At 40.1% G+C, this 26907-nt stretch overlaps 1 protein-coding gene across 3 annotated transcripts in view; it reads right to left on the bottom strand.

The window, feature by feature from the left end:
- Window positions 1-26907, bottom strand: part of POC5 (POC5 centriolar protein) — a 46197-nt gene that overhangs the window by 18331 nt on the left and 959 nt on the right. Inside the window, exons 2-9 of one of the 3 annotated variants that reach the window (XM_004613134.2) lie at window positions 23864-23953; window positions 17742-17889; window positions 14924-15007; window positions 12303-12508; window positions 10927-11103; window positions 8062-8166; window positions 5217-5396; window positions 3405-3558 (exon numbers count right to left, since the gene is read on the bottom strand). In XM_004613134.2, coding sequence (XP_004613191.2) covers window positions 3405-3558; window positions 5217-5396; window positions 8062-8166; window positions 10927-11103; window positions 12303-12508; window positions 14924-15007; window positions 17742-17889; window positions 23864-23941 — 1132 coding nt within the window. In that variant the 5' untranslated portion in view covers window positions 23942-23953. Of the gene's footprint in view, window positions 1-3404; window positions 3559-5216; window positions 5397-8061; window positions 8167-10926; window positions 11104-12302; window positions 12509-14923; window positions 15011-17741; window positions 17890-23863; window positions 23954-26907 lie in introns of all 3 variants that reach the window. The other 2 variants (XM_055137288.1, XM_055137289.1) reach the window with 2 other exon arrangements.

Below are 26907 nucleotides of genomic sequence, written 5' to 3' on the forward strand. Positions count from 1 at the left end.
GTTCATCGCAGCACTGTTTACAATAGCCAGAATCTGGAAAAAACCCGAGTGCCCGAGAACAGATGACTGGTTAAAGAAACTCTGTACATGTATACAATGGAATACTATGCAGCCGTTAGGAAAAAAATAAAGTCATGAACTTTGCATATAAGTGGATCAATATGGAAAATATCATGCTAAGTGAAATGAGTCAGAAAGAGAGAGAGACATAGAAAGATTGCACTCATCTGTGGAATATAAAATAAAAGAATAGGAGACTAATATCCAAGAATAGTAGAAATAAGTACCAGTAGCTTGGCTCCATGGCTTGAAAGCTGGTCTCACATGCTGGGGAAAAAGGCAGTTCAGATAAAGAAGGGAACACCAAGTAAAATGTGGTTGGAGATCCCGCCCGGGAAGGGAGATGTGTGCTGAAAGTAGACTAGAGACTGAACACAATGGCCACTCAATACCCCTATTGCAAACCACAACACCTAACTGGAGAGAGAAAAATCAAAAGGGAGTACCCTGCCACAGAGGCAGGGTGGGGTGGGGGGGAGATAGGATGGGGGGGGAGGGATACTGGGTTTATTGGTGATGGAGAACGGGCACTGGTGGAGGGATGTGTTTGTGAACATTGTATGAGGGAAAAACAAGTTCTAACGTGTGAATCTGTATCTGTACCCTCATGATGATTCACTAATTAAAGAATCACTAATAAAATGAAAAAAAAAAAGACTTGTTGTGGTACCAAACACCAGGGTGTGGCTGAGAAACCCAGTCACTGAGATGGTTTAGAATATCTGGATAGCGGGTATTATGTAGCTCTGTGTTTAGATGGTTTTTAGTGCCATTTTTCTACCCAGAAATGTCCTTTTGAATTATAAATCCTTTCATTAGATTATCTTTATATAAGTCAGAGTAACAGTTGCCTCATCAATAAAATTTAATGTGAATTACATAGGCCCTTTGCAATCTTTTGATAAAGGAAATGCAACAGATATTTTAATGTTTTGAAAACAAAGCTAAAGCTAAATACGCACACATCTACAGACTGATAAAAGTGATTCACTTTTTAGATAGGTAGCCAACTTAGAATCAGATACAGAAGCATTACGAACATCAGTCTGGCTAAGGATTTGCTGGAAAATAAGCGAATGTTTAACTCTAATCAATGTGGATTGATTTTTGCAATACCATATTTCACTTCAACTTGAGAATTTTTTTTTAAGTTGTAAAGTACTTTTTCTACTTTTCCTAAAATCGATTTTAAAATAATGGTATTTTAAAGGCCAGTTTTATTGTTAAAATTTGCCTTCCTCATAGCAATTCAAATTTACAATCTGTATGATTAGGGTTCTGTATGAAAAAGATGCCCACAGATTACAAAGAGCAGACATTCTTGGGGCCAGAGGATAGTACAGTGGGTAGGGTGTTTGCCCTACCCACTTGACTGAGCCAGGTTCAATCCCCAGCATCCCATATGGTCCCCCAAGCACTGCCAGGAGTAATTTCTGAGTACAGAGCCAGGAACAACCTCTAAGCACAGCTGGGTGTGACCCAAAAAGTGAAAAACAAAAAAACAAAGAGCAAACATTCAGGACAAATGAAAAAAAAAATCCAATATTCATTTTGCTCTAATAAGACAGGTAGACAGGCAGGTATGTTTAGGAATACTAAAATAAAAATTGCATTATTAGAAAATTGTTTTAAGGGAAGTCAGGGTCAGAAGTAATTTTTTTCTTCTGAGAATTCAAAAAATAAAGAAGAAAAAAAAGGAGAGTTGTTTTGAAATGCCACAAGACCTAAATATCACAGAGCACATCTTACTTTAGATTACATTGAACTTTTGTCCTTGGCAGCCTTGCTAACATTATTGCTGATAGATATCTTATGATTCCTGTCATCTTTATCCACCATTGTTCTGATAAACAAAGTACAAGGCTACTCAAAACAGTGGGGTTCCCAAAATGTGGGATTAACAGCAGATGTCAGCAGACATCAAAGTAACCGGAACAAACCATTTGTGTTGTGTAATTACCTGCACACATTTTCCCCATATCCTGTGATGGATATGTAGGAGACACAGCTGTATTTGCTGTAAGATGGCTAATGTGCTGAGGTTCGAAGCACCGCCCCAATTTAGGAGGGACAAGGTTTCTAATCATTGAAGGCAGGAACTTCTAATGATTATACATTGTCACTTGGGAAATCTACCAGTATCATCTGTTATTTGTTACAAGTATACGATTAAATTCAAATTAGTACACACAATTTCCTGGTAATAATAACTGAAAGTAGACTATTGTATTATCAAAGGTAGTAAGTTTGTTTTCCAGTTTATATCTCAATAAAAAGATCGTTTAATGGACAAATCAAATACTGATTTAGTGGATGGACTTGGAGAGTATCATGCTGAGTGAAATAAGTTAGGAGGACAGGGACAGATATAGAATGACTGCATTTATTTGTGGGATATTAAAAAAATAGTATGAAACTAATATCGAAGGCCAGGGAAAACAGGCCAGGAGGACTGGTCAATGGCTGGGAATTACCACAAGGGTGTGTGGGTAGAGGGTAGTTAAGATAGAGGAGGGTCCGTTATAACAACATTAGTTGGAAATGATCACTCTGGACAAGAACTGAGTGTTGAAAGCAGGTAAAGGGATATACATAACCTTTCAGCATCTGTAATGCAAAACTTAATGCCTGAAATGAGAGAGGAAGAGAAAAAGAGAGAAGAGAGGTGCCTGCCACAGAAGCAGGAAGGGGTCTGGTGTGGTTTAGAGGGGTGGGAGGGAAACAGGACATGGATGGTGGTATGGGCGTTGGAACATTGTAAAACTGGAATGCAATCATGAGCAGCTTTGTAATGCTCTATCTTGAGGTGATTCAATAAAAAATAAATTAAAATTAAAAATTAAAAAAAAATACTCATCTAGGTACCAGTCTTGAGGGTCTATGATCTTAAGTCTCAAAGGAACCATACACCACTACTGCCTCAGAGAGCAAACGGTTTGCCTTAAAACTCATCATCATCATCCACGACAGGTATAATGGGCCGCCCCCCCAAAAATCAATGTTTGCTGAGGCTCTTAGAGCGTGCTGAGAGTTAAGGAGCTAGTTTGGCATGCTGTTGACCCTGACTCAATCCCGGCATATGCCACTCACCCCCAGCACTCTGACAGTAGTCCCTGAGCACTGCTGGGTGTGGCACCACAGTCCCCCAAGAATCACAGGGTTTCCTCAGGCCCTTCCACTGAACAGTCCAAGAGGCTGGCCGAGAATTACCAGAGGGGGTTCCTGTGTCTCACGGGAAGGGCCCCTCCCCCCGTTAGGTCCACCACAGAATTTCAGTAGAGCAGAACACACTGAGCTTAAATCCTTTCTGAAAACAGGAGGAGAATGTCGAATGGAATACTGACCCGTTTCATTTCTGTTCTGAAACATAGTCATGGCTTCAAGGTTTAATGCGCATACACCTCTCATGAATGCTTTCTTCATGGAATCTTCAAAGTGCTCTTTTTCGTGCTGCATTCTCTGGATCTCAGCTTTTGCATTTTCCAAAGCTCCAGACAACTGAGGTACATAAAAACAAAACAAAGCAAACAAAAACCAAAAACAAAGACAAAAAGGGAAGAGAAAAGCTTGAGAAAAGGAAGGAAGCTATTGTTACAGGACTTGGGGGCACGGGTGGGGATTTTGGCATTTTGGTGGTGTTGTAACTGTACATTAAGATCATGAATGTCAACATCATTGAAGACACATAAGCTATAAATAATACTTATACTATTAAGATATTTTATGTGAAATATTAAAAAAGTGTCTCGATTTATTTTAAAAGGCATATCCTGCTTCTGCTGTTGTCATCAGCAAACCATTTTAATTCCCAGTCATAACTCAAGGCCCAAACAAGCTTTATTGTGCCAGTCCCACTCGAGTGCTCATGTGTTTTAAGAACACTTTCACAGAGAATATTAAACAAAATATGTATAGACAGTCCAAATCCATTCAGGAAGAAAATAACTAAAAACTACAATACTGTAAGTTTTTCAAACAAATCTATAGAATTTAAAGTACAATAATATTATCTGTAACACACTTTCCTAGTAGACCAAACTGTCTTCCGTATTATTTTGAATTGCAGAAAATTACTTATACAAGCTCTTTGTTTTTTTTTTGTTTTTGGGCTGTGCCTTGGCTTACTCTTGGCTCTGTGCTCAGGGGTCACTCCTGGAGGGGCTTGAGGAACCATATGCGGGTGCCAGACTTCAAACGGGGTTGAGTCGCTTGTAAAGCAACACTGTACTATCTCTCTGGCCCAACAAACAATTTTTTTAAACATTAGGAACTTTGTAGTACTATAAAGTATAATTTTCCTTTTAATATTTGATTTCAAGAGACCTACTGCTTTCTTCAATACATCTTTATCTGGATCTAAAATGTTTTCCTATGACAACATAATAATTTTATTATTAAAAGGCAATAGAAAAATACTACCCATTTATTTACAATGCTTTATATTTAATGAAGCTGCATTAGCAGAGATATAAGGAGCTCTGGGTGATTTATAGTTCCCAGAGAAAAGATCCAACACAAGTATGGAGTTTTAAACTATTTAAAAGGATTAAGTCTGATTTGCGTGTCACCTTCTCCCAACAGTGTCCTTTCAACCTATATGGCAGGAGAGAGAAGTGGAGAAATGTGTTACACTGCTTATCACCAACTAACAGTGAATGATGCTACTCACTTATATTTTTGTTAAAGACAAAGCATAAATGGGGGCTGATGGGGCCATGGAGATGATATAGTGGGCAGGGCGCTTGCTTTGTACACAGTTCACTTGGGTTCTTTATGGTTCCTTGAGTAACACCAAGAGTGATCCCTGAGCACAGAACCAGGAGTAAGCCCTGAGCACTGTCAGGTGTGGCCTGAAAAACCATAGAAAACTAAGTAACTTGCCCCTAATCCTACCCCAATCAAACAAGGCAGAAAAATGAAGGTTGAAGAGACAATACAGAGACCACGCTGTCTCTTGCCTGGCGTGTGGCAGACCCTGGTTTGCTCCCTGGCACCACATATTGTCCTCTGAGTACCACCAAGGGGCAATCCTGACTATAGACCAGGAACACCTCCTGAGCACTACCAGATGTGGCAGCTTCTTTCCCCTGCTGGGGCCCCCCTGCTCACGCCCCGCCACTCAAATCTACAACAACAAACAAAATTTGAAAACTTACCATCGCAACTTTGGCTTCATAGTCATTAGAAATATGGACACAGACTTCCTCAGCTCTTGCCTGGCAAGCACGCTCCACAACTTCTTTCCACTGCCGCTGCACTATGGAGCGCCAGCCTTTCCAGGCCTTCTTCAGCAGAGTCCTCTGGAAATACTGGTCAGCTAGTTTACCTTCATAAACCTAAATCCAAGCAATACAGAGCTCAAAAACCGACTGGGCTGAAAAATGTACGGCAGTAATAATATAGCACTTTGGTAAGCAGAATCTGTACGTTACTATTTAATCCCGTGTAAGCATCTCTCTCTCTCCTTACCGATAGGAGAGCAGGCTCAGAGAGGGTGAGTAACCCACCCTGGTCACTTGAGTAGGAAGGGGACAGCCAGTTTTTGCTCACTTTTCTGGAGAGAAGCTCTTACTCATTATGGCACTAAAACTCATCAATTTAGTGAAATCAACCCGAAAACAAATGGGAGGAAATGAACTCATCACTTGCCATCTGAGGGATGAATGTGTGTGACCTTTTAGCTGACAGCAGGATTGAGGCCAACAGAGTGGCTAGGTGGCAGAAAGAGAGGCGGCATCTGTGGCGTCAGAGGGCACTACCTTCTCTCTGGGTTGGTGGCCAGCACCAGACAGGACGGATTTACACACTCTGTCTCCACAGACAGCCAAACTAACCCAAATGGGAACAAATGCGATCCTCAAAACAAATCTGAATTCCTTTTAAGCCGTTCTTCCAATTTCTAATTTTCTTAAATTAAAAAGGCTTTTTAAAAAAGTGATATAGAAGGGACCAGAGTGATAGTACAGCGGTAGGTAACTTGCCTTGCATGGGGCCAACCTGAGTTCAATCCCCGGCATTCCACATGGTCCCCTGAGACTGCCAGGGGTAATTCCTGAGTGCAGAACCAGGAGTAAACCCTCAGCACTGCTGGGTGGGGGCCCCCAAACAAAAATAAAACCCTAAAACCAAACCAAACCCAAAAAAACCCCAAATCAAAAATAATGGTAGCTTCAATCATTTTGTATAAAATGATCTATGGTATATAAAAATTCAATAATTTTTATACACCATAGATTTTTCTTATTAATAATTTTTCAAATTACTGTCACTGTCATCCCATTGTTCATCAATTTGCTCAAGCGGGCACCAGTAATGCCTCCATTGTGAGACTTGTTGTTACTGTTTTTGGCATATCGAATATGCCATGGGGAGCTTGCCAGGCTCTGCTATTCAGGTGGGATACTCTTGGTAGCTTGCCGGGCTCTTTGAGAGGGGCAGAGGAATCAAACCTGGGTCGGCCGCATGCAAGGCAAACGCCCTACACGCTGTGCTATGGCTCCAGCCTTTGTATACCATTAACCATTAACATAGATGTCATCATTGGGATTCAGCACCAGGAAATATTTGTGTGTGTGTGTGTGTGTGTGTATGTGTGTGATGCATATGTGTGTGCTTGTTTGTGTGTGTGTATGGGGAGGGAGGGAGGAAGGTGTTGGGACATACCCTATGGTGCTCCAGGGTTTTCTCCTGGCTCTGTCACTCCTGATGGTGCTCAGGGCACACATATGGTGCTAGGGATAGAAACTGGATTGACTTGCAAGGCAAGCAACCCAAACCCCATTAGGAAATATTCTGAAAGGAGAAATCCTATTCCATGATGGAAACAGTCTTTTCCTTTCCCTTAGATACTAATCTTCTGGAACTAAATGCAGATTTACTTTATGGCCCACATGACTACATGTGCATGCACACACACACACACACACACACACACACACACAAATGTACGCATGCACGCGCGCACATACAACTTTCCATCTCTTCTGTTCTGATTCTTATGGGACATATACTCCATACTTCTCCACTTTTATATAATTATTATACTTAGTTTACATCTTCTCTGATATACTGATTCAGCTGTCATTTGATTAAAATATATTCAAGTTTAGATATCTACAAAATAAAGATAATTTGATGGACCCCTTGCCCCTGCCCTTGACAGTGACACTTGGGCCACTCCAATGGTTTGGGGCTGATGGTTTCAAGAGAGTCCCAGCTAGCACAGGCCCACTTGGGGGCTACCAAGGTTATACATGATTGTGCGTAAGGGGCTATGTTGTACCAGGGATCAAACTCAATTTTGTGCTCGACTTTGATGGATCTCTCCAGTCTCCAAACTAAATAAGTTTTTAGTAAGCTATGGAGAAATGGGTTTGTTTGATTTTTAATCAAGACAAGTATGAACAAATACTTACATAATTTATAATGCATAGGTATAGCACTGAATCTTTATGGAAAAGTTACCTATTCAGGCATCTTTATGGAAGAAACAATATATGTACTAATCTATTAAAGATTACAAATTCTTTCCCCTTTGAGACTGAATCTGTTAAAGACATTCCATTACAAGGGCATTTGCAATTGAAGCACATTCCTTATTAAGCTAGTATGTTGTGCTAGGTCTATAAAATTTATACGGGGCCTGGAGAGATAGTACAGTAGGTAGGATGCTTGTCTTGCATGAGACGGACACAGATTTAATTCCTGGCATCCCATATAGTCCCTTGAACACTGCCAGGAATTATTCCTGAGTTTAGTGTAGAGCAAAGAGTAGCTCCGAGCACTGCCGGGTGTGGCCCTAAAACAAACAAATATCTATACCATATTCTTCTGAGCTATACCCAAATTGAATTACTCTGAAGCAACAGTAACATAAAATTGTGAATTAATTTTGACTAAAGACACACTTTCTTTGATGTTCACAAGAATTCTAATAGGAGATCATAAACTCATTGGTTCAGAAATCTAGTGCCTGTCAGTCATTGTTCCCGGTTTACTTACGTCCTGTCTGCATCTGACATGATTAATTCGCCAGTGGAAGAAAGTTCTCATCAACTCTATTCTTTCCTTTTGCTTGCCTATGGCATGAGACAAGCTAGAAATCACCTGTGAAAAGCAATTAATCCAATTATTGTGATGTTACAATAACAGCAATTTTTTAATGGAAACAATGCAAACATAATACCTGTGGATCATTATTATATTCATCTAGTTATTCTCATTATTTTTAAGACTAAAAACTTCTTCACACTATGTATCAATGAATAAAGAGGAAGAAAAGAGAACATTCCAAGATACCACGTATTGGTAAATACCAATAAAAAGTTTAGGCATATGAAAATTAATATGGTTGCTGACATTAGATTCAGGAAAAACAATTACACATCTGAAATTTTTGTTATATATACAAGACATCTTCATCAGAACTGAAGGTAGGACCAGATTTTCAGACATCATTCCCATCCTTCCTACTAACCTTAGAAGTTTCTCAATAGCTACTTAAAAAGAAAATAATCGCTTTATCAAAAAACCTATAAAAGCAAGTAATAGTTATACTTTGATGGACTTTTTAAGTGATGCAATTTTTGTGCTTAACAGGAATATTTATGAAGGCTTTTGAAACCTAAGAATGTATTTCTCTTATAAAGAGTAGAATAACTAAAATGTGTATCTGAAAATTGCCATATTAAAGAGATTCAGTAAATTGGACACACTCACTGAGAGACATTTATTCTGGTTGTTTACATAATTTTTAAAACTGAGAAAGGGACCTGGAGAGATGGCACTTCCTTTGCATATGGCTGTTCCAGGTTTGAATTTCCCGAGCTCTGCCAGGGGTCACTTCTGAGCACAAAGCCAAGAATAGACCCTGGACAGAAATTTTATTTCTTAAAACTGAACATGTAGATTATGTTTCCTCTCTTTTTAAAAAAGTTTTTGCTTCTTGTAAGAATGTAAAGATTTTATTATATATGTGTGTATATATAAATGTATATGTATAATTGGTTCTAACTTCATTTGTTTTACCTTTTTTAATTTAATTTTTATAGTCATTCACAATAATTTATTACACTCAATATTCTATCACCAATCCCACCACCATTACACCTTTTTACCACTATTATTTCGAATTTTCCCAAACACCACCCAATAGCAGGTTCTAAATATTTTATTTTGTATTGCTTGTTATGAGTAATTCACTAAAAATGATCAAATAAACTTTTCTTAGATGGAAAAAAAAAACTGAACATGTAGAGTCTTTTTGTGTGAAGTTTCAAAATAATAAAACTAAACTGAAAATACTTTACCTCAGAGGCTTTTGAGGGTAGCAGTGAATATGAATGACATTAGTATCTATTGTTTCAAATGAATAAACCATATAAAGTGTTCAGTTTTACTGACTCAGGAGGTTTATTTTAGGGGGGTGGGAGGGCTTGTGCCATACCTGGTGGTGCTCTTGGCTTACTACTATGAGGGACTATGTGGGATCCCAGGGATTGAACCCAGGTCAGCTGTGTGCAAGGCAAGAGCCCTGCCTGCTGTACTATCTCACCAGCCCCTGAACCATGGTTTTATATAAGGCCATGCTCAGAGATGCTCGGGAGTAGGACCACTCCTAGAGATGCTCAGGCCAGCGTGTGAACTCTGCGCCATCAGGGATCAAACCCAGGGCCTTGCACATGCTATCAATCAGCCTCTGATATTTGATTATTCCATTTGATATTATATCCCGAGCCAGCATTCTTTAACCTTTTTATAAACTACGGACCAGCACTTGTCATGCACGCCAAGGCAGTAGCCATGGACCAATGGTTGAAGACCATCGTTCCACAGCACCAAAAGACATGTGTACGAGGAAAAAACAAAACCCAAATCTTTGGTCCATGAAGCCGCCTGAGTGCACCTGCAGCTCTGCAGCGGAGGAGGTGTCTGCTGTGAGTCCCTCTCTGAGGCCACCATCCTCGGGGGAGCCCCAGATTTGCTGTATCTGCATTTCTCAAAGTCTCTCTAGGAGACCAAACAAAACAAAACAAAACAAAACAAAACAAAAAAAACCCCAGAACTCTATCTACTTTCATGTAGTTTTTCTTTGGGGATGAGGGGCGGTGTGTGCCCATATGCAGCAATGCTCAGGGGTTACTCCTGGCTCTGGACTCAGGAATCACTCCCGGTGGTCCTGCTGGAGGGTGGGGTGGGGTATCCATATGGGGTGTTGGGGATCTAATGGGTTAGCCGCATGCAAGGCAAGTGCTCTATTGGCTGTACTGTGGCTCCACTGTGGCTCCAGCCTCACTTTCATGTCAAGAGGTTAACAAAAAACGTGAAGTAAAAGGTGATGTCCAGGTTTATTAGGAAATGAATGCTTCCATAAGACAAGAAAGGCATGTTACAGATGACAAATGAGATACTTAAACCGGCTCCTAAAAGATTTAAATGCAGTTAATTCTGGTTCCCTGACATTTTCTTAGGGGTAGTGAGAAAATATTAGGAAGAAAATATCTAGAATAGCACATTCAGGACTCTTAAAACTTCACTAAAATTGATGGCAAAGATAAAATGATGTCTTTGGTATGTTTATAATAGGAAGGATAAATCTTACTTTTGTGATCTTTTCCTCCTCGTTTCTGAAGTGATCTTCTCTTTGTATTTTTTTTTAAGGGGGGGGACGACATACCTTGCACTGCTCAGGGTTCACCCTGGCAGTGCTCTGAGGACTATGCAAGGCTGGGGACCAAACCCAGCTTCCGGCACACAGAGCTAGCACTCCAGCCAATGAGCAATCTCTCTGGCCCGGTTCCTGACACTTTTCTAACCTAGTAAGATATTTCCTGGATCTCAGTTAAAAAGGAATATAAGAAAGAATACCTCATCTTTTCTCCCAATGGAGACCTCATAAGCCTTTTGTAGCTCCTTCAAGCTATTGATCTGGCTGTGCAGCTGCTTCAAATCTGCTGCGTGCCGATCTTTCTCTTTTTTCATTTCCATCCGATGCCAGTCAATAAAGTTAAGTCTCCACTTCGTTAATTCTGATAAGATGTTTGTCTGAAAAAGAAAGCATGCTGACTGTTAAGTAGTTTGTTTCTTGATACTATTTCTTAAAATTATACTGAAATTAAGAAATATGACAAAAAAAACCCAAAACCCAGAATCAGCTTACATGCTATTTTAAGAAATCAGATCACCTCTCTTGAACATCTTTCTCCATGCCCACATTTCTCTAAATTTCAATACAAACTATTTTGCTTCACCAAAAACATTTTTTATTTAATTTAAAAATTAAAAAATCAGATCACACTAATGAAAATGTGTGCCAGGCCGGTAGTCCTAGCTCTTCTAAATTCATATTCACTGTCCTAAGGAATTTAAGTTTTTTGGGGGGTAGTGTTTCTGGGCCACAACTGTTAGTGCTCAGAGTTTACTCCTGGCTCTGCACTCGGGGATCACTCCTGGTGACCATATTGGGCACTGAACCCCGGAAGACTATGTGCAAGGCAAGCTTCTGTACCTTCTATACTAACTCGCCCCAGAAACTTAATTTTAATGTACTTTGTATGAAATATTGTTGTCATTTAAAAGACAGTTTCAAATCACATTCACTAAAAAAACAAAGCTTCTCTGCTTTTTCCAAAGATTGAAGAAATGTCCATTATAAGATTATACAGGGAAGGGGCTGGAACGATAGCACAGCAGGTAGGGCATTTGCCTTGTATGCAGCCGACCCAGGCTTGATTCCCAGCATCCCATATGGTCCTCCCATCACTGACAGGAGTAATTCCTGAGTGCAGAGCTAGAAGTAATCCCTGTGCAATGCTGGGTATGACCCAAAAAGCAAAAAAAAAAAAAAAAAAAAAAAAGATTAAACAGGGGAAAAAAAAAGGATGAGGCTGAGGCACAGGATCATGAGTTACTCAGATAACTGCTACTCAGGAAAAAGCAGCAACTTCCCTGGTTTCCACAATCAAGATCGAGACACACAGATCTGAGCTCTGCACTGATGTTTGGGGGAAACTATTTTAAGAAATCTTCTGATTTAATAAAAGAATTATCAGTAGGTAGGGCATTTGCCTTGCATACTGCCACCCCAGATTCAATCCCTGGTCCCAAAGGGTCCCCCAAGTCCTGCCAGGAATAACCCTTGGGCATCACTGAATGTGGCCCCCAAACCAAACATAAATATGAAAAGAATTCCTAGTCGCATCAAAAGCAAAACTCAAACACAACATGGCGTTCACCAGCCATACCTTAATCCCTGAGCTCCAAAGATCAAGGATGTTTTCCACTTTCTGGAGGCTTTCAGGAGAAACCACAAAATCACCCATGTTGGCTTCCTGGACATCTGGACGGGTAGAATTAGACCCCGGGGAGGAAGAGTCACCTAAAATATTTGAGCTGAAAAAATCCATGACTGGATGAGAAGGTTTCCTTGGTGAAGACAGTGGCGATGGCCCTAAAAGTAAGGAAAAGTGGTGGTGGTCAGGCCAAATAGAAAAGAAGCCAGCTGCGCAGAAGGTGAGCTGAGGGCTGAGTGTGGGCCAGCGGGGGGTCTGAGGGGCAGAGCACAGTGCCCACCAGTGCACCGAATGTAGCGATTTGTCCTTTCACTCCTGCCTTTGATTTGGGACAGAGCAGCTGTGATGCCTCCTTCACAGGCTCTCCCTGCGCCCAAGAACCTGTGTCTGAAGACGGGTATTCTGGATATCTCGGTTTAGCTGGAGGTAAAAGTAGTATTGCTACCCCACAGTATTAATATTTACTATGTTCTACGTTCCAATAATAAAAATGTTTGGATTAGCTCTCATACTACATGCCAAACTAAGACATAATTTTGTCTCAAATTTTGCTGATGAGGAAACTAAGGTTCAGGGCTAGAAAAGAGAACTGGTTATCATTGTTAAAAAGCACAAAATAGGGGCCGGAGTGACAGAAGAGCAGGTAGGGCACTTGCCTTGCATGCAGTGTTCAACCTGGGTTTTATCTCTGGCACCCCACATGATTCCCTGAGCCCCACCAGGAATGGTCCCTGAGCACAAAGTGAGGGGTAAGCCCTGACCACCACTGGGTTTGGCCCAGAAACCAAAAATAAATGAATAAAAATAAAAGGCACAAAATGAAACTAATCATGTGTACTGGAATTACACACAATTTATCTCCATTTCTATGCTTCTCATTTTCTTTGGGGGTTCTAATAATAGAGACTGAAAGGCTCTTCAATTTTTACAGAATAAAATAAAGTTTAAATTTGATTTTTTAAATTGAGGTATTTAGCTTAAGACCCACAACTGCCCCCGGCGCCGTGTAATCTCATCAGTGGCCTAGATGCAGAGACTATAAAACAAAGCTCCCAGAAGAGAGAATCTCGAACAGCAGAGCCTGGCAAGTGACCCGTGGCATATTTGATATGCCAAAAGCAGTAACAATAATGGGCCTCATTCCCCTGACCCTTGAACGCGAAAGGGATGAATGGAGACATTACTGGCGCCCACTTGAGCAAATCGATGAGCAATGGATGACAGTGATACAGGGATACAGTGATTTAGCTAAAGACAGTAATGAAGACACTACTTTATAGTTGCAGAACCCTACATCAATCCCTTCAGTATTTCAAGATCCTTTTACTATTTCCCATGTGTTCCCTCCCCACAACTAAGATGATTCTTACTCATGATCATATTACTGAACTGTAATTCTTTCCATGTTAATCAAAAGGTACAAAGTGTCAGTTAAGGAAAATGACTAAATTTTGGAGATCTAGTGTACAATAATGACTACAGTCAACAATATTGCAATGTAAACTTGAAATTCCTTAGAAGAGTTAATCTCAAGTCCATGTAGCATATGACACACACATAAAATTGCTAACTAGATTATAATGAGCATGTTAATCAGTGTGACTGTGGTGATCATTTTGCAATGGTATGTAATAGTAAGATACCTGATTGTACATCTTAGATGTAAGAACTTTATCAAAATACTTAATAAAGTTATTTTTTAAAAAGAAAAACTTTCAATAATTCTTGGCAAGGAAAAAAAATCACTAACTGTATGTTTTTCATAAAAATATATCAACCAGGGCCAGAGAGATAATATTATGGGTAAAGTGTTTGCCTTGCACACAGCTGACCTGGGCTCACTCTCCAGAACCATACATAAATGGTCCTCCAAACAGAAATGATGCCTGAGCACCACTGGCTATGGTCCCAACTTCCACCCCCTCACCCCACCACATGCACATAATTTAAGTCAGAAAAACTTTAAGATTTCCCATTAAATTTTAAAAACTATTTTGCTTTTAATCTAGAAGTTGTTTGTTTTTTTAATTAAAAAAATATGCACTGTAGCGCTGTGATCCCGTTGTTCATCGATTTGCTCGAGCAGGCACCGGTAATGTCTCCATTATTAAAAAAAATACTTAAAATATTTAAAAATATTAAAAAATATATACATTTTAAATTTTTTATGTGTGTTTGGGTCACACCCGGCAATGTTCAGGGGTTACTCCTGGCTCTGCACTCAGGAATTACTCTTGGCAGTTCTGAGGGACCATATGGGATGTAAGGGATTGAACCCAGGTCAGCCGTGTGCAAGGCAAATGCCCTACTTTCTGAACTATTGCTCTAGCCCTGAATAATCTAGCAGTTTTAAAGAACAATGATAGAAAAGTCTAATAAATTACGTATTTAGGAATCTTAGGAAGTTATTTTTAATAATATTACTTAATAAATTAACAACTGTCATTGTCACCAGCATTTAAAAATTCTGCCCATAAATAATTACTCCTAAAAATCATGTCTCCTGATAAATGAATACTCATGAAACCACAAAATGTCATTTAATAATAAAAACATGTTGTGAAAAGTCATACCATCTGCCTTTGAAAGAATTGAGGTATTTAAATCATATCCTTTTCCAACTTCCGATCTTGGTTCTCTTGCTGCAGGGCCACTTCCTGCTGAAACGGAGTTTTTAAATTGTTGAAACAAATGATTAATAAAATGCCTAACTATACAGACTAAATTTAAGAAGATCAGGACACAATAGTTTAGAACAAGCAGACTACAACATGCTGGGAAAACAATCATTAGAAAAGAATGTGAGACTAGAAAAGATTAAAAATATCATTATAAAATTAATTTGACCCACCAATTATGGAGGAAAGGAAAATCAATCATAGAAAAGAATTCAATTCACCCTCAAGAGAAGTAGACAGATGATATTAGAACCTAAAGAAAAATCTAGGCTAGCTTGCCACTTTGGACATTTCTAGGACCTGTTGCTCCTACTAGCCTCCTCCTCATCATAATTATCCTGTTGATTGTCAAAGTTCTTGAGCAGTCTCAGTAACATCTTCATTCGTCCTAGCCCTGAGATTTTAGAAGCCTCAGTTTCTTCGTCCTTTCCAAGTGCCGCATTGGAGGCTCTTTCAGGATCAGGGGAATGAGACCCATCATTGTTACTGGTTTGGGCATATAAACACACCATGGGGAGTTTGCGAGGCTCTCACATGTGGGCAGGAAACTCTCGGTAGCTTGCCAGGTTCTCCAAGAGGGAGAACTAGGCTATCAGATGTCTTCCGGGAGCTTGGTTTTATAGTTTCTGTATGTTGGCCGTTGGTGGGATTACACGGTGCCAGGGGCAATCCCTGGGTATGACTGCCTAGCTACTGGAAAATGGGAAATCTGGGCGGAGGAGGCCCAGTCCTGATCCGAGCAGGCTTGGAGGTCTCAGCCCTACTAGCCTCAGTCAAATTAAATTATTACCAGTCTGGTTCTCCCCAGAGACATCCTTTCTCTAACCTCAGACTTTTTAGTCAATACATAAGGAAAACTTGGGGAAACTTCACATGAATGGATATATCAGAAGCTTCCATAAGAGTCTTTGTCAACTTCAACACATCCTACTTCTACCAAACGGCAATAGCACAAATGAAGAGTTATGAAGATGCTGCAGAGTAAAGTTAGTTAAGAGAGGGACAGACACCGGCCTCACATGCCGGGGGGGGGGGGGGTGGGGGGCGGGAGGGGAGAAACACAGCTCAGATAGAGAAGGGAACACCAAGTAAAATGTGGTTGGAGGACCCGCTCGGGAAGGGAGATGCGTGCTGACAGTAGACTACAGATTGAACACGATAGCCACTCAATATTTGTATTACAAATCACAACACCCAAAAGGAGAGAAAGAACAAAAGGGAATGCCCTGCCACAGAGGCGGGGTGGGAGGGATACTGGGTTCATCAGTGCTGGAGAATGGGCACTGGTGGAGGGATGGGTTCTCGAACATTGTATGACAGAAGCACAAGCATGAAAATGTGTAAATCTGTAACTGTACCCTCAGGGTGATTCACTAATTAAAAAAAAATTAAACAAACAAAAAAATCAAGAGTGAGTGGAAAAAGATGCAAAAGATGTGATTTACCAAGAGCTTAGGAGGTTCTGGCCTCTGTGTTGGCCATGTCATGTGTCTGCTAGGAGGCATCATTGAGGTTATGCCTAACAGTGAGAACAGGTAATTCTTTCTACTGCCAGCAGTGTTTCAGGGTTTTTTATTTTGCATCCCTTGAAAGAACACTTAGAGTAAGTTGTTTGGGACTGTGTACTTTACAGAATTAGGTAAGGGCAGATATAAGGAGTTTTATAAGGAGATGTTTTATAAGGCAGATATAAGGAGATGAAGAATTTACTTTTCTTCATCTTTCACTTATTTATCATCATATAACCTGGTTTGTATGGGCCTTCATCTGTCACTTAACATAGTTTAAAAATGGGCCCATTTCTTTGGTGATTTTCCTAATATTTTCATTGCTCATATAAGTATTGGTGAAAAAAACCTAATATTGGCTCATAAACCTACTAGGTTCTGGGAGTTCCTGTCAACCAATTATAATTAAGTATTTAATTTTTAAGACAATCCTGGCATACAAGTATTAGAATAAGTAAAGAGATGTAACTTACTCTAAGAAAGGTATATTGCTAGATTTTTGTTTCATTAATTTTATAAAAATAAAGGTCAGATAAAAAAAAAATCTAGGTGTCAACACTAGAACCATGAATTTCATATTGAGATGTCAAATGTTCCTCCAAGGGCCTCGGGTACTGCTCAGTGGTAGAGTGTGGGCCTTATATTTGTAAGACTCTGTGTCTGATCCCCCAGGCACAGCACTAATTAAAGAGTCACTGGAAAAGCATTTGATCGTCATGTTATCGTGAATAAACTCAATATGCGTGAATAAAAAAACTTGTGGCATGTGCATAATGGAATCATATTCAATTATCACAAAGAATAAAATCTTGTAGCTGCTGCAAGGTGGATGGGACTGGAGGGTGCTGGGCTACGTAAAGTGCATCAGAAGGAAACAGACATAGACCAGATGATCTTGCTCGTATGCAACATATAAAGAAACAAAGCAGAGGGAACAGGTAATCCCCAGGGGAAAGCAGCCTGAGACCCTGCAGAGAAAACAGTGGACTGAGGCTGCAGAGAGCTCACGTCAGGGGAAAGAGCAGGGACCTGGGGACAGTGGTGGTCACTGACACTCTAGAGGTGAGCCTGGTGCAGTAGCACTGCAAGTATAAAATCATCACATGGAAATGGCTGTCAACCATGACATCTCAGTAAAAATCGCTGATGATACAAAAGATAAACTTGGCAACAAATTAAGACAGATATTGGGAGATATACATAACCTTGATTATGAAGAACATCATCGATTAGGATAGGAATTCGAACATCTGGCATAGCATCTCCCTTAGCATAAGATGGTACTTGATGTGAAGCATTTGATTCAATATTTTGAGTCACTATAGCGTAGCGAAGCAACTCTTCATATTCTTCCTAGGAAAGGTCAATAATCAATAATGCATTAAAATCTTGTCAATATGAACATTCAGGCAAAAGAACAATAAAAGCACAGTCAGAGCTGTTCTTTGCTCCAGTTTTCATAACATAATCCCACCAATGGCCAACATCCAGAGACTATAAAACCAAGCTCCCGAAAGACATCTGATAGCCTAGTTCTCCCTCTTGGAGAACCTGGCAAGCTACCGAGAGTTTACTGCCCACACGGGGAAGAGCCTGGCAAGCTCTCCGTGGCGTATTCATATGGCAAAACCAGCAACAACGACGGGTCCCATTCCCCTGACCCTGAAGAGCCTCTAATGCGGCACTGTTGTGAAGGACGAGTAAAGAGAGGCTGCTAAAATCTCAGGGTCAGGATGAATGGAGACGTTACTGGGCCCGCTTCTGAAAATTGATGATCAATGGAATGACAATGATACAGTGATTTCTTTAAAATCTGACACCCCATCCCCACCCCAACGTGATATAGGGATTAAACCCCATGTTCTTGCAAGTTGAGTACTCTACCCACTGAGCTATACTGCTGACCCTTCTTTCTTTGATACTTACCTCTTAAAATAAATCATAATAAAAGAAAATGGAATTCACAGATGCATGATATATGTTCAATTTTAACAATCTACAATTTAAAACTTAATTTTTTAATTCTTTAAAAAAAAATCCTTCTTTTAGCCATGCTCGGGACTGAACCTCAACTTGCATATGCAAGGCCAGTGCTCTACCAGAGCCACATCCCTGCCTGGTCCACTTAAGGTTCTCTGGTTGGAATAAAGCTGCTCCTTCTCTTAATGGACACATGTCAAATTCTATAAGTCAGAATTGGAAAGGGAGTAGCTCGCAGTTTTCACTTTTGAAGTCTATACCTTATACGTCTACTCACATAAATTAATCCATGTGAGCATACAACACTTTATGTGAGCATATAACTAATGCAAGTGATCCATATCAATCCCAAATCATCCACATTCAAGCACATCGATTGGGAACAGTCCTCTATATCATGAGAATAATCTGTGTAGCAAATGACTTCAGATTATGTCACAGGCTTAACAGACAGAGGATTTAGCACTTAGTTACTCTAAGTTTATAACGAGTACTTGTACTTACGATAGAAATTTTAAGCAGCAGTGGAGTTTGCTAGTGACTCAATACCAAATCAAAAGTTTTCTATAATTTCTTACTTATGCTTCAGATTACTGAATAAATTGAAAACCTATTTTTCAACTAATTGCATTGAGAATCATAATGTTCTTCATATTATATAACCTGAACAAAATATAGACACAATTTGGATCCTAAGTCTTCTATTATCTTCTATTTCAAACGTAGATTTATGGAGGAAGCTTTATTGCTTTTGCTACCAAGTGAAATGCTACATATTTGAATTATAAATCTACAGTACTGTCACTCTGCTCTAATCTTTTTATATTAAGATTTTAAATAAAATCACTTGAACAAAGTGTCTATGCTGGCAGATGTTTGAAAAGTGCTAGACTTTAGGATGACTATTTCAACTTTCACATTTCACAAGCTTATATGCTTTGAATTGTACTGTCACACTGTTGTCCAGTTGTTCATCAATTTGCTCAAGTGGGCACCAGTAACGTCTCCGTTTTGAGACTTATTGTTACTGGCTTTGGCATATCGAATACGCCACAGGTAGCATGCCGGGCTCTTTGAGAGGCTTTCAGCTGTAATGATAGCAAATATATATTTTTACATATATGAAAGGCTAACTGAAAAGAGAAATAGAGATGCCCCAAAGAAAGAACTGGAAGAAAGCTCAAGCACCTTCATAACACTTTATATCACTCTAAGTCAACTCCATTTGTTAGTGATGGTCCTGTCATAACAACAAACCTGTCTGGATGTTCAATGGCAAAGCAGGATAGAAAATAAAACTCAGGATTTCAATAACCTTGAAAATCTAGGTTTTAACCAGTAACCAAATAATCTAGACAAGTGAATACCAGAAGATAATTATCTCAACATTTTACCAGTCATTGCCTTTATTTTAATTTAATTTTATTTTTTGCAGAGCTGTGGCATTTTATTTATTTTTAAACTTTATTTTCATAAAGTTGTTCGCTCTATAAAGGAGGGCCAGAGCGATAGCACAGTAATTAGGGCATTTGCATTGCATGAGGCCAACCCCAGCTCAGTTCCTTGGAACCCCATATGGTCCCGAGCCCACCAGAAATGATCCCTGCATGCAGAGATCTTTCCCCTCAAACCCCCCCCCCCAAACAACCAAAACAAACAAACCCTCCAAAACAAAAAAAACAACTCAATAAAGAAATGCTCGCTCACTCCCCTTTCATTAAAAGGTATAAAGGGGGAAAGGTTTCTCCCTTTCTTTCTCCAAGAGACCCCTCTCACTACTTGGGAGCTTTCCTGCACTCTTTTCCCTTCCTTTTCCTTCTCTGAAGTAAAATCTTTTCTAAATTCAGCCATTTGTTCTCCAGTCTCTTGCTTCCCATCTTGAAATCTTAAGGACAAGAACCCGAGGGTCTGCACATACTCTTAACACTAAGCCAGCATAAACAGTGCAAAAAATGTCAACACTTTGGGTGTGGGACAGGAACTTCTTTTGAGAAGAGCCTGGTCCTTATCTGATATCAGTACTATACATAGTTCAGATTTTATGAGAGAATCAAAGTATAAGTCTTTATAAGTTTTTCACTTTCTGCACCGCCCCTCATTAATTTGGTTCATATTAAAGCATTCAAACATTCAAAACAACAGCTTATTAAATTTCCCCAACAGCCATATGCTGAAATCCTAACCCCCAGTGCAGTTCAATTTGGAGATGGGGCCCCTAAGGAAAAGCAGGAAGGTTAAGTGAAGTCACAGGGTCAGGTAGGATCAGAGCAGAGTAGTGTCCCTAGCTGGGGGGTACTCTCTTTCCCCAGCATTCCCTTGCCCCAGGAAAGCCATGTAAGAAGGCAGCATCTCATAGCCAGAAAGGGAGACCTCACCACAAACTAACCTGGCTGGGCTGGAGAGATCATACAGTGGGTAGGGCACTTGCCTTACACGCACCCAGTTCGATCCTGGCACCCCATATGGTGAATCTGCCAGGTGAGGTTCCAAAGACTGGCTGACCTCTGGTTGGAGTTTTGCCCAGAGGAAGATAATTGTGACAAGGAGTTCTAGAAGTTCCTGTCTCCTGGCATTTGTAGCAGTTTGATGAAGCACTCATGTAACTGACACTCCCTAAAAGAGAAAAATCCCTGAGCTCTGAAGAGCCAGGCCTTGAATATAGGTGGGTGTGTCCCCAAAACAAAAACAAGTATGAAACCAACCCAGTCAGACCTGGATTTGATAGTAACAGCATACAGAATGAAAAATAATTATTTTCTGATGCTTCAAGACTCTATGTTTATGGTATTTTGCTATAGAGCATAAGCATGTAAACATTGGCTAATACACACACACACACACACACACACACACACACACACACACACAGAGACATCAGCTATCAGCTAACTTTTCAGAATCTCTTTTCTGGTGCAGCACAAATCAGATCCAGCCAAGTCAGTATTGCTCACTGCTAAATACCACCCTCCTATAGGAAGGATGGGAGATGGAAGCCCGTAGGTTTAACTCGCCAATAGATTCAAACATGTATTTAAAAATTCCCTAAATCATGACTCAAAGGCGGTGGGAAGTTGGTATAACAACAGTTTTTCAGTGCATATAATTTTAACTTATTTTAAGGGTGGGCTTTGAGAACCAGTGAGGCCAGAAGTTCAGAACTGCTAATGAAAAGCATCTCAGTTAGGTAATCAATAATACAAAATAATTTCTGGCATGCCTAGGAGTTTCTTTGCCTTCCTTTTCTTAAATTCTACTCAATTTATTCTTTTGTTTCAAAGCTATTTTTACTGACAAAAGGACAATCTGAGACTTTACAAGATGCGCATACACCCCCCCCACACACACACACAAAGAATCTGTGAGGCACAGACATGTTGCTCCATCTGTAGTGGCTGGCTGCATGAATGGGTAGCACCATGATCCCTGCACACTGTTCCAGTGCACAGGTGTTTACACTTTAGTAAAAATGAGTTCATCATAATTAATTCTCTTCAAAAGGAAACTGGGTAAAGCTGAGATGAAGGATGCCAAAAGAGCAGCATCACCTAACAAAAGCATGTGGGGAGATACGGCACCATCTGAAGGGAAGGCAAAAGTGGAAATCTATGTCACAGCTCCAGCACGCTTTTATCCTAGATCAACAGACCCTTTTCCAATACCTTCCCAATTTATCATCTGTACTTCAATGAAAAGAATATATTTCAAAAAATATTTTCCTTATGACATAGCTGTTAGGAAAAATGAGGTCATAAAATTTGTCTATAAATGGATGGACATGGAGAGTATCATGTCCTATCATGTCCTATCATGTCCTATGAGAGTATCATGACCTATCATTCCATAGGTCAGGAGAGGGTCATAGAAACAAACAAACAAACAAAAAAAAAAACCCAGTATGAAACTAATATCCAAGGTCAGGGAAAATGGGTCAGGAGGACTGGTCAATGATTGGAAATTACCACAAGGGTGCCCGGGATGGCGGTTACTTAAAGACAGAGGAGGGTCCATTATGACAACATTAGATGGAGATGATCACTCTAGACAAGAACTGAGTGTTAAAAGTAGGTAAAGAGATATACATGACAACCTTTCAGCATCTGTACTGAAAACCATAATGCCTAAAATGAGAAAGAAGAGAGAGAGAGAGAGAGAGAGAGAGAGAGAGAGAGAGAGAGAGAGAGAGAGAGAGAGAGAGAGAGACGCCTGCCACAAAGGCAGGTGGGGGTGGAGGGTTTGGAGGGGGTGGGAGAAAACTGGGGACACTGATGCTGGGAAATGACACTGGTGAAGGGATAGGTATTGGAACATTGCATGACTGAAACTCAATCATGAACAGCTTTGTTAAAAAAAAAGAAAATTAGAAAAATTAAAATTAGAAAGGAAATAAAATATAAACAAAAAATGAAGATAACAAATTTAATTTTTTTTCCCTAAAGCACATCATCTATTTGTGCCAATAATAATCCTCCTGACTTAGGAATCAATGTCAGGTCCAGATTTCCTCTCTGTGGGTGACAGAACTATAAAACTTAAGATAAATCATGTTTGGCCTAGAGAGACAAGACAGAGGTTAGGGCACTTGCCTTGCATATGGCTGAGCTGGTTTGATCCCTGACACTACCTGGTGCCCTAACCATGGCCAGACGTAGCCCTGAGAGCCCTTGTGTACCACCGGGTGTGGCCCCAGTAATCTTTAGCTCTAAAAGGGCCGAGTGGTAGCCCTGGGCTCCAGCATTAAGTGGCTGGCCCAGCTGGTTGAGAATCAATCTCAGGGAGGATTCACAAAAAAGGGAAAAGATACCATGTTAGTATTCCCCCATTTAAAATCTACTCTAGAATGCTAAGTCTCTATTTTTGATGAAATATGATTTAAAAGTCAAAACCTGTCCTACCCAAAATCACATCTTAGTCACTGTCCAGGTCTGGGGCAGAAGAATATACTGCAAGTCGTGACAACAAGACCTAGAACAGACACTATGGAAGTAAGGGCACAGAACTTTGGATGACTTGATGTTGCTTTAATTTGCATTAAAAGTGAAAGCAGCACTCATGAAACATACAACAGATAGAAATACAGATAGAACATTTCAAGGGATAAAATGTGTTTTGAGGTATCATGTTGCTGAAAGACTTTGTACAAAGACTATTTCAAGAACTAAACTGTTTTTCTGAAAGGCTAAAACAATGGAAGGTATTCAAAGTTTGTGAAATAATTCCCAAAGTTTGATATCATACTTTGAACAACTCCTCTGGAAATGATACGAGCAAATGAAAATTGTCTTCCTATTTTTGACTCATCTTATCACAGGTTTGAAATAAAACAGTAGCAAATTTAGACTTATCCTACCTGAAGATCTGAAGAGACGGAACTGTCAGAGCTGCTTTGCATAACTGGAAATGAGCATTTCTCCTCATCTGATGACATTTTGTGCAAATGCTACGAAACAGAAGCTAACTTTAGTTTCCCACCCCTCATATGTATATGAATCTTGTTCTAGATATTAAGTGCAGTGACATCCTAGCCTGAAATTATCTTTGTGTGATATGCAGAAATCTTTCAACATCTGGTGCATTCCATAGACAAAATCTTTGGGGCCAGCAAAACAATGGACTCCAATTCTTATAATGCACCAAGGTGATGAGAAATGTACATGAAAGGTTAGTGAGAAAATGGAAGATCCTCAGACAAGTCTACAATGGTGCTTGCTGAGAATAATATCAATGTGACACTGTCTTGTGAACAAGATGTGACAGCTGGGAGGTCTGGAAGATTCTGAACCACAAGAGAATTACCAATTAGAACATGCTTGGGAAACTTACCTTTGGGAATATTGTGTTAAGAAAAGCAAACCTGTACAGAACAGAGGCTAGTACATGCAGAGAAAACTTGGTGAAAATCTTGATAGAAAAGTAAAATAAAAATAACAAAAGTGGAGGTCAGAGTGATAGTACAGAGGGTAAGGCGCTTGCCTTGTAAGCAGCTGACCTGCATTCAATCTCCCCAGCACTCCATACAGTGCCCCAAGCCCTGCCAGGATTGATCCTTGGGCAGAGCCAGGAGTAAGCCCTGAGTACAGAGGGATGTGGCCTCTATTGTAATAATAGTCATAGAAATAATAACAATAATAATAGCAAAAGTACAGTTAGTAACAAATTACTTAAAAGGCCAATAGTGGCTATTCTAATGACTGGAACCCTGGTTATATGGAATACATTGGTCAGTGGTGATGAATAAAAAAATGAAAAAACCCTCACACTCAAGGACTTTGTCGGTGGAGAGGCTGAGACATGTATAAAACTGACTGATAGGGGAAAAAATGTCTAAGAATTTAAAACACATAAGTAGAAAGCAGAGATGGGAGTCACCATTTTTTGGTGGTGGTGGGGGGTGGGCAATTGTGAGGCTAAAATGGGGCACCCAGAGAAAGTTCCGAATAGTGAAGGTGAGGGTGACCCAGGAGTTGAAATGTGATGCTAAATAAAAAAAATTAATATATGCAAGGCAGCAAAAGCATAAAGCATAAAGCAAAGATCGAGAGGTTGGACATATAGACCAGAAAAAGCAATTAATTTTTAAGGCTGAAGCAAAGGGGTAGAAGGCTGAGGATGAAACAGGCATGATAGGGAAAGCCAGTTCATGGAAGATCATGATTGCATCATGTCAAAAAGTCTGATCTTTACTATAAAATTGTAAAGTTTGCAAAGTAATATTTGAAATAAGTGATCACACAATTAGGGCTATCTCTTAGAAAGATCTTCTAGTAGCTTTTAAGGTAGATGGGGAAGGACAGTGAGATAGTACAGTGTATGGTGCTTGCTCTAAATGCAGGCCCAGACTCAATCCCCAGCCATCACACAAGTGCTCTCAGCAACACCAGGAGTGATCCCTGAGTATAGACCCAGGGGTAAACTCTGAGCACTGCTGGAGGTAGCTCCAAACAACAATAACAGAAAGATAAACTGGGGGAGGTGGGATTCAACTGAGAACAGACTGCCCTGGTCTAAAGGAAATGTCCCTGTGGGCATTACCCAAGAGACAGAGGGGAGCTTGGATCTAGGATACAGCAATGGAAGTGGACAGAGCCTATGACTATGAGATGAGTTTGTCAAGGCAGAGGAAAATAAGAGACCAGGGTCAACAACTGGGTAAAGGGGGGAACCTGGATGGTCTTCTGAGTTCTAGCTTGGGTAAAAAGATGCATCAGTGCCACTCACCAAGGTGGAGACTATAGGAATATGAGCAAGTTGGGAGGAAGGACAATAAAAGCTACAGCAATAAAGCTGCAGTGTGTAGTGTTAGGTCACAACTGTTAAGCAGCACACAACTCCAATTGCCACTCACAATATTGTCACTGTACATGGTGCTCCCTGAAGTTAAGCAATGTGGGAGCTCTGCACTGGAAGTACAGATTGGAGATGCAGTTTGAGGAAGCATCAGTGTTATGGGAACTGCTAAAAAGGAGGAAGAGGATCACATCATCCATAAACTGGTGTGTGAGAAAGAGCTCCTACTGTGAAGGACACACACCCAAAACAGTAGACAGTACCTTAGTACACCCGATCATGTTTCTAGGAAGAGACCCTTAGCTTCCAATACTAAGAAGGGGATATTACACCAACAAAATAGAGGACTTCTGTAGTGAGAAAGTTAAAATTAGTACCACTACCATTTAACAGGGAAGAGAAGAGTCAGCAAAGAAAAGGAAGTCAGGATAGCAGAATGGGAACATGACTGAAACTTCTAGAATGGGGTAGTCAGATGCCAAAGAAAGATATGCATTCAATTAAAATGCCTGGAATCGAAGGATCAGGACACTGGTTGCATTGTTTGCTCAAGAACTTCAATGGGAAGGGAAACAGGTCTGAATCATGGTAGGTTGAAAAGATGAGAAAACTGAAGTGGAAGAGGCTAGGGAAAGGTGAGTTTTATGAATGAACACTGGAGCTAAACTATAAGTTGAAAGTATATTTCAACTTGCCTTAGCAAGACTGTGTAGCACACTGTTCGTATGCTATATCTTAGACTATCTTCAGTTAAGCCACTTAGTGGGGGATAAAATAAACACAGACCTCACTGGGAAGGGACAATTCCTTCAGGGACTTCAAATTCAACCCTGGGCACCTTGGTCCACTTCTGTTTTCATTCGTTTTCCTTTTTTAGGAAGTGTCAGGAGAAGGCACCATTGGGAAGAGGAGGGTGGGGTGATGCTACCAAGTAAAACAAATGGGCTGGGAAAAGTCTCCTCACACCTCAAAAAGAGTTTCTGATGCAACTATTGTACTTTGGGAAAAAGAACAATTATCGTATTTTTGGAAAATATAAATATGTTCTAAATCTTCCATCTGTCCTGCTCTGATACCGACAAGGTACGACAGTTTAAAAATACTTGC

The sequence above is a fragment of the Sorex araneus genome, chromosome 1 (genome assembly GCF_027595985.1).
Source record: "Sorex araneus isolate mSorAra2 chromosome 1, mSorAra2.pri, whole genome shotgun sequence".
Taxonomy (NCBI): domain Eukaryota; kingdom Metazoa; phylum Chordata; class Mammalia; order Eulipotyphla; family Soricidae; genus Sorex; species Sorex araneus.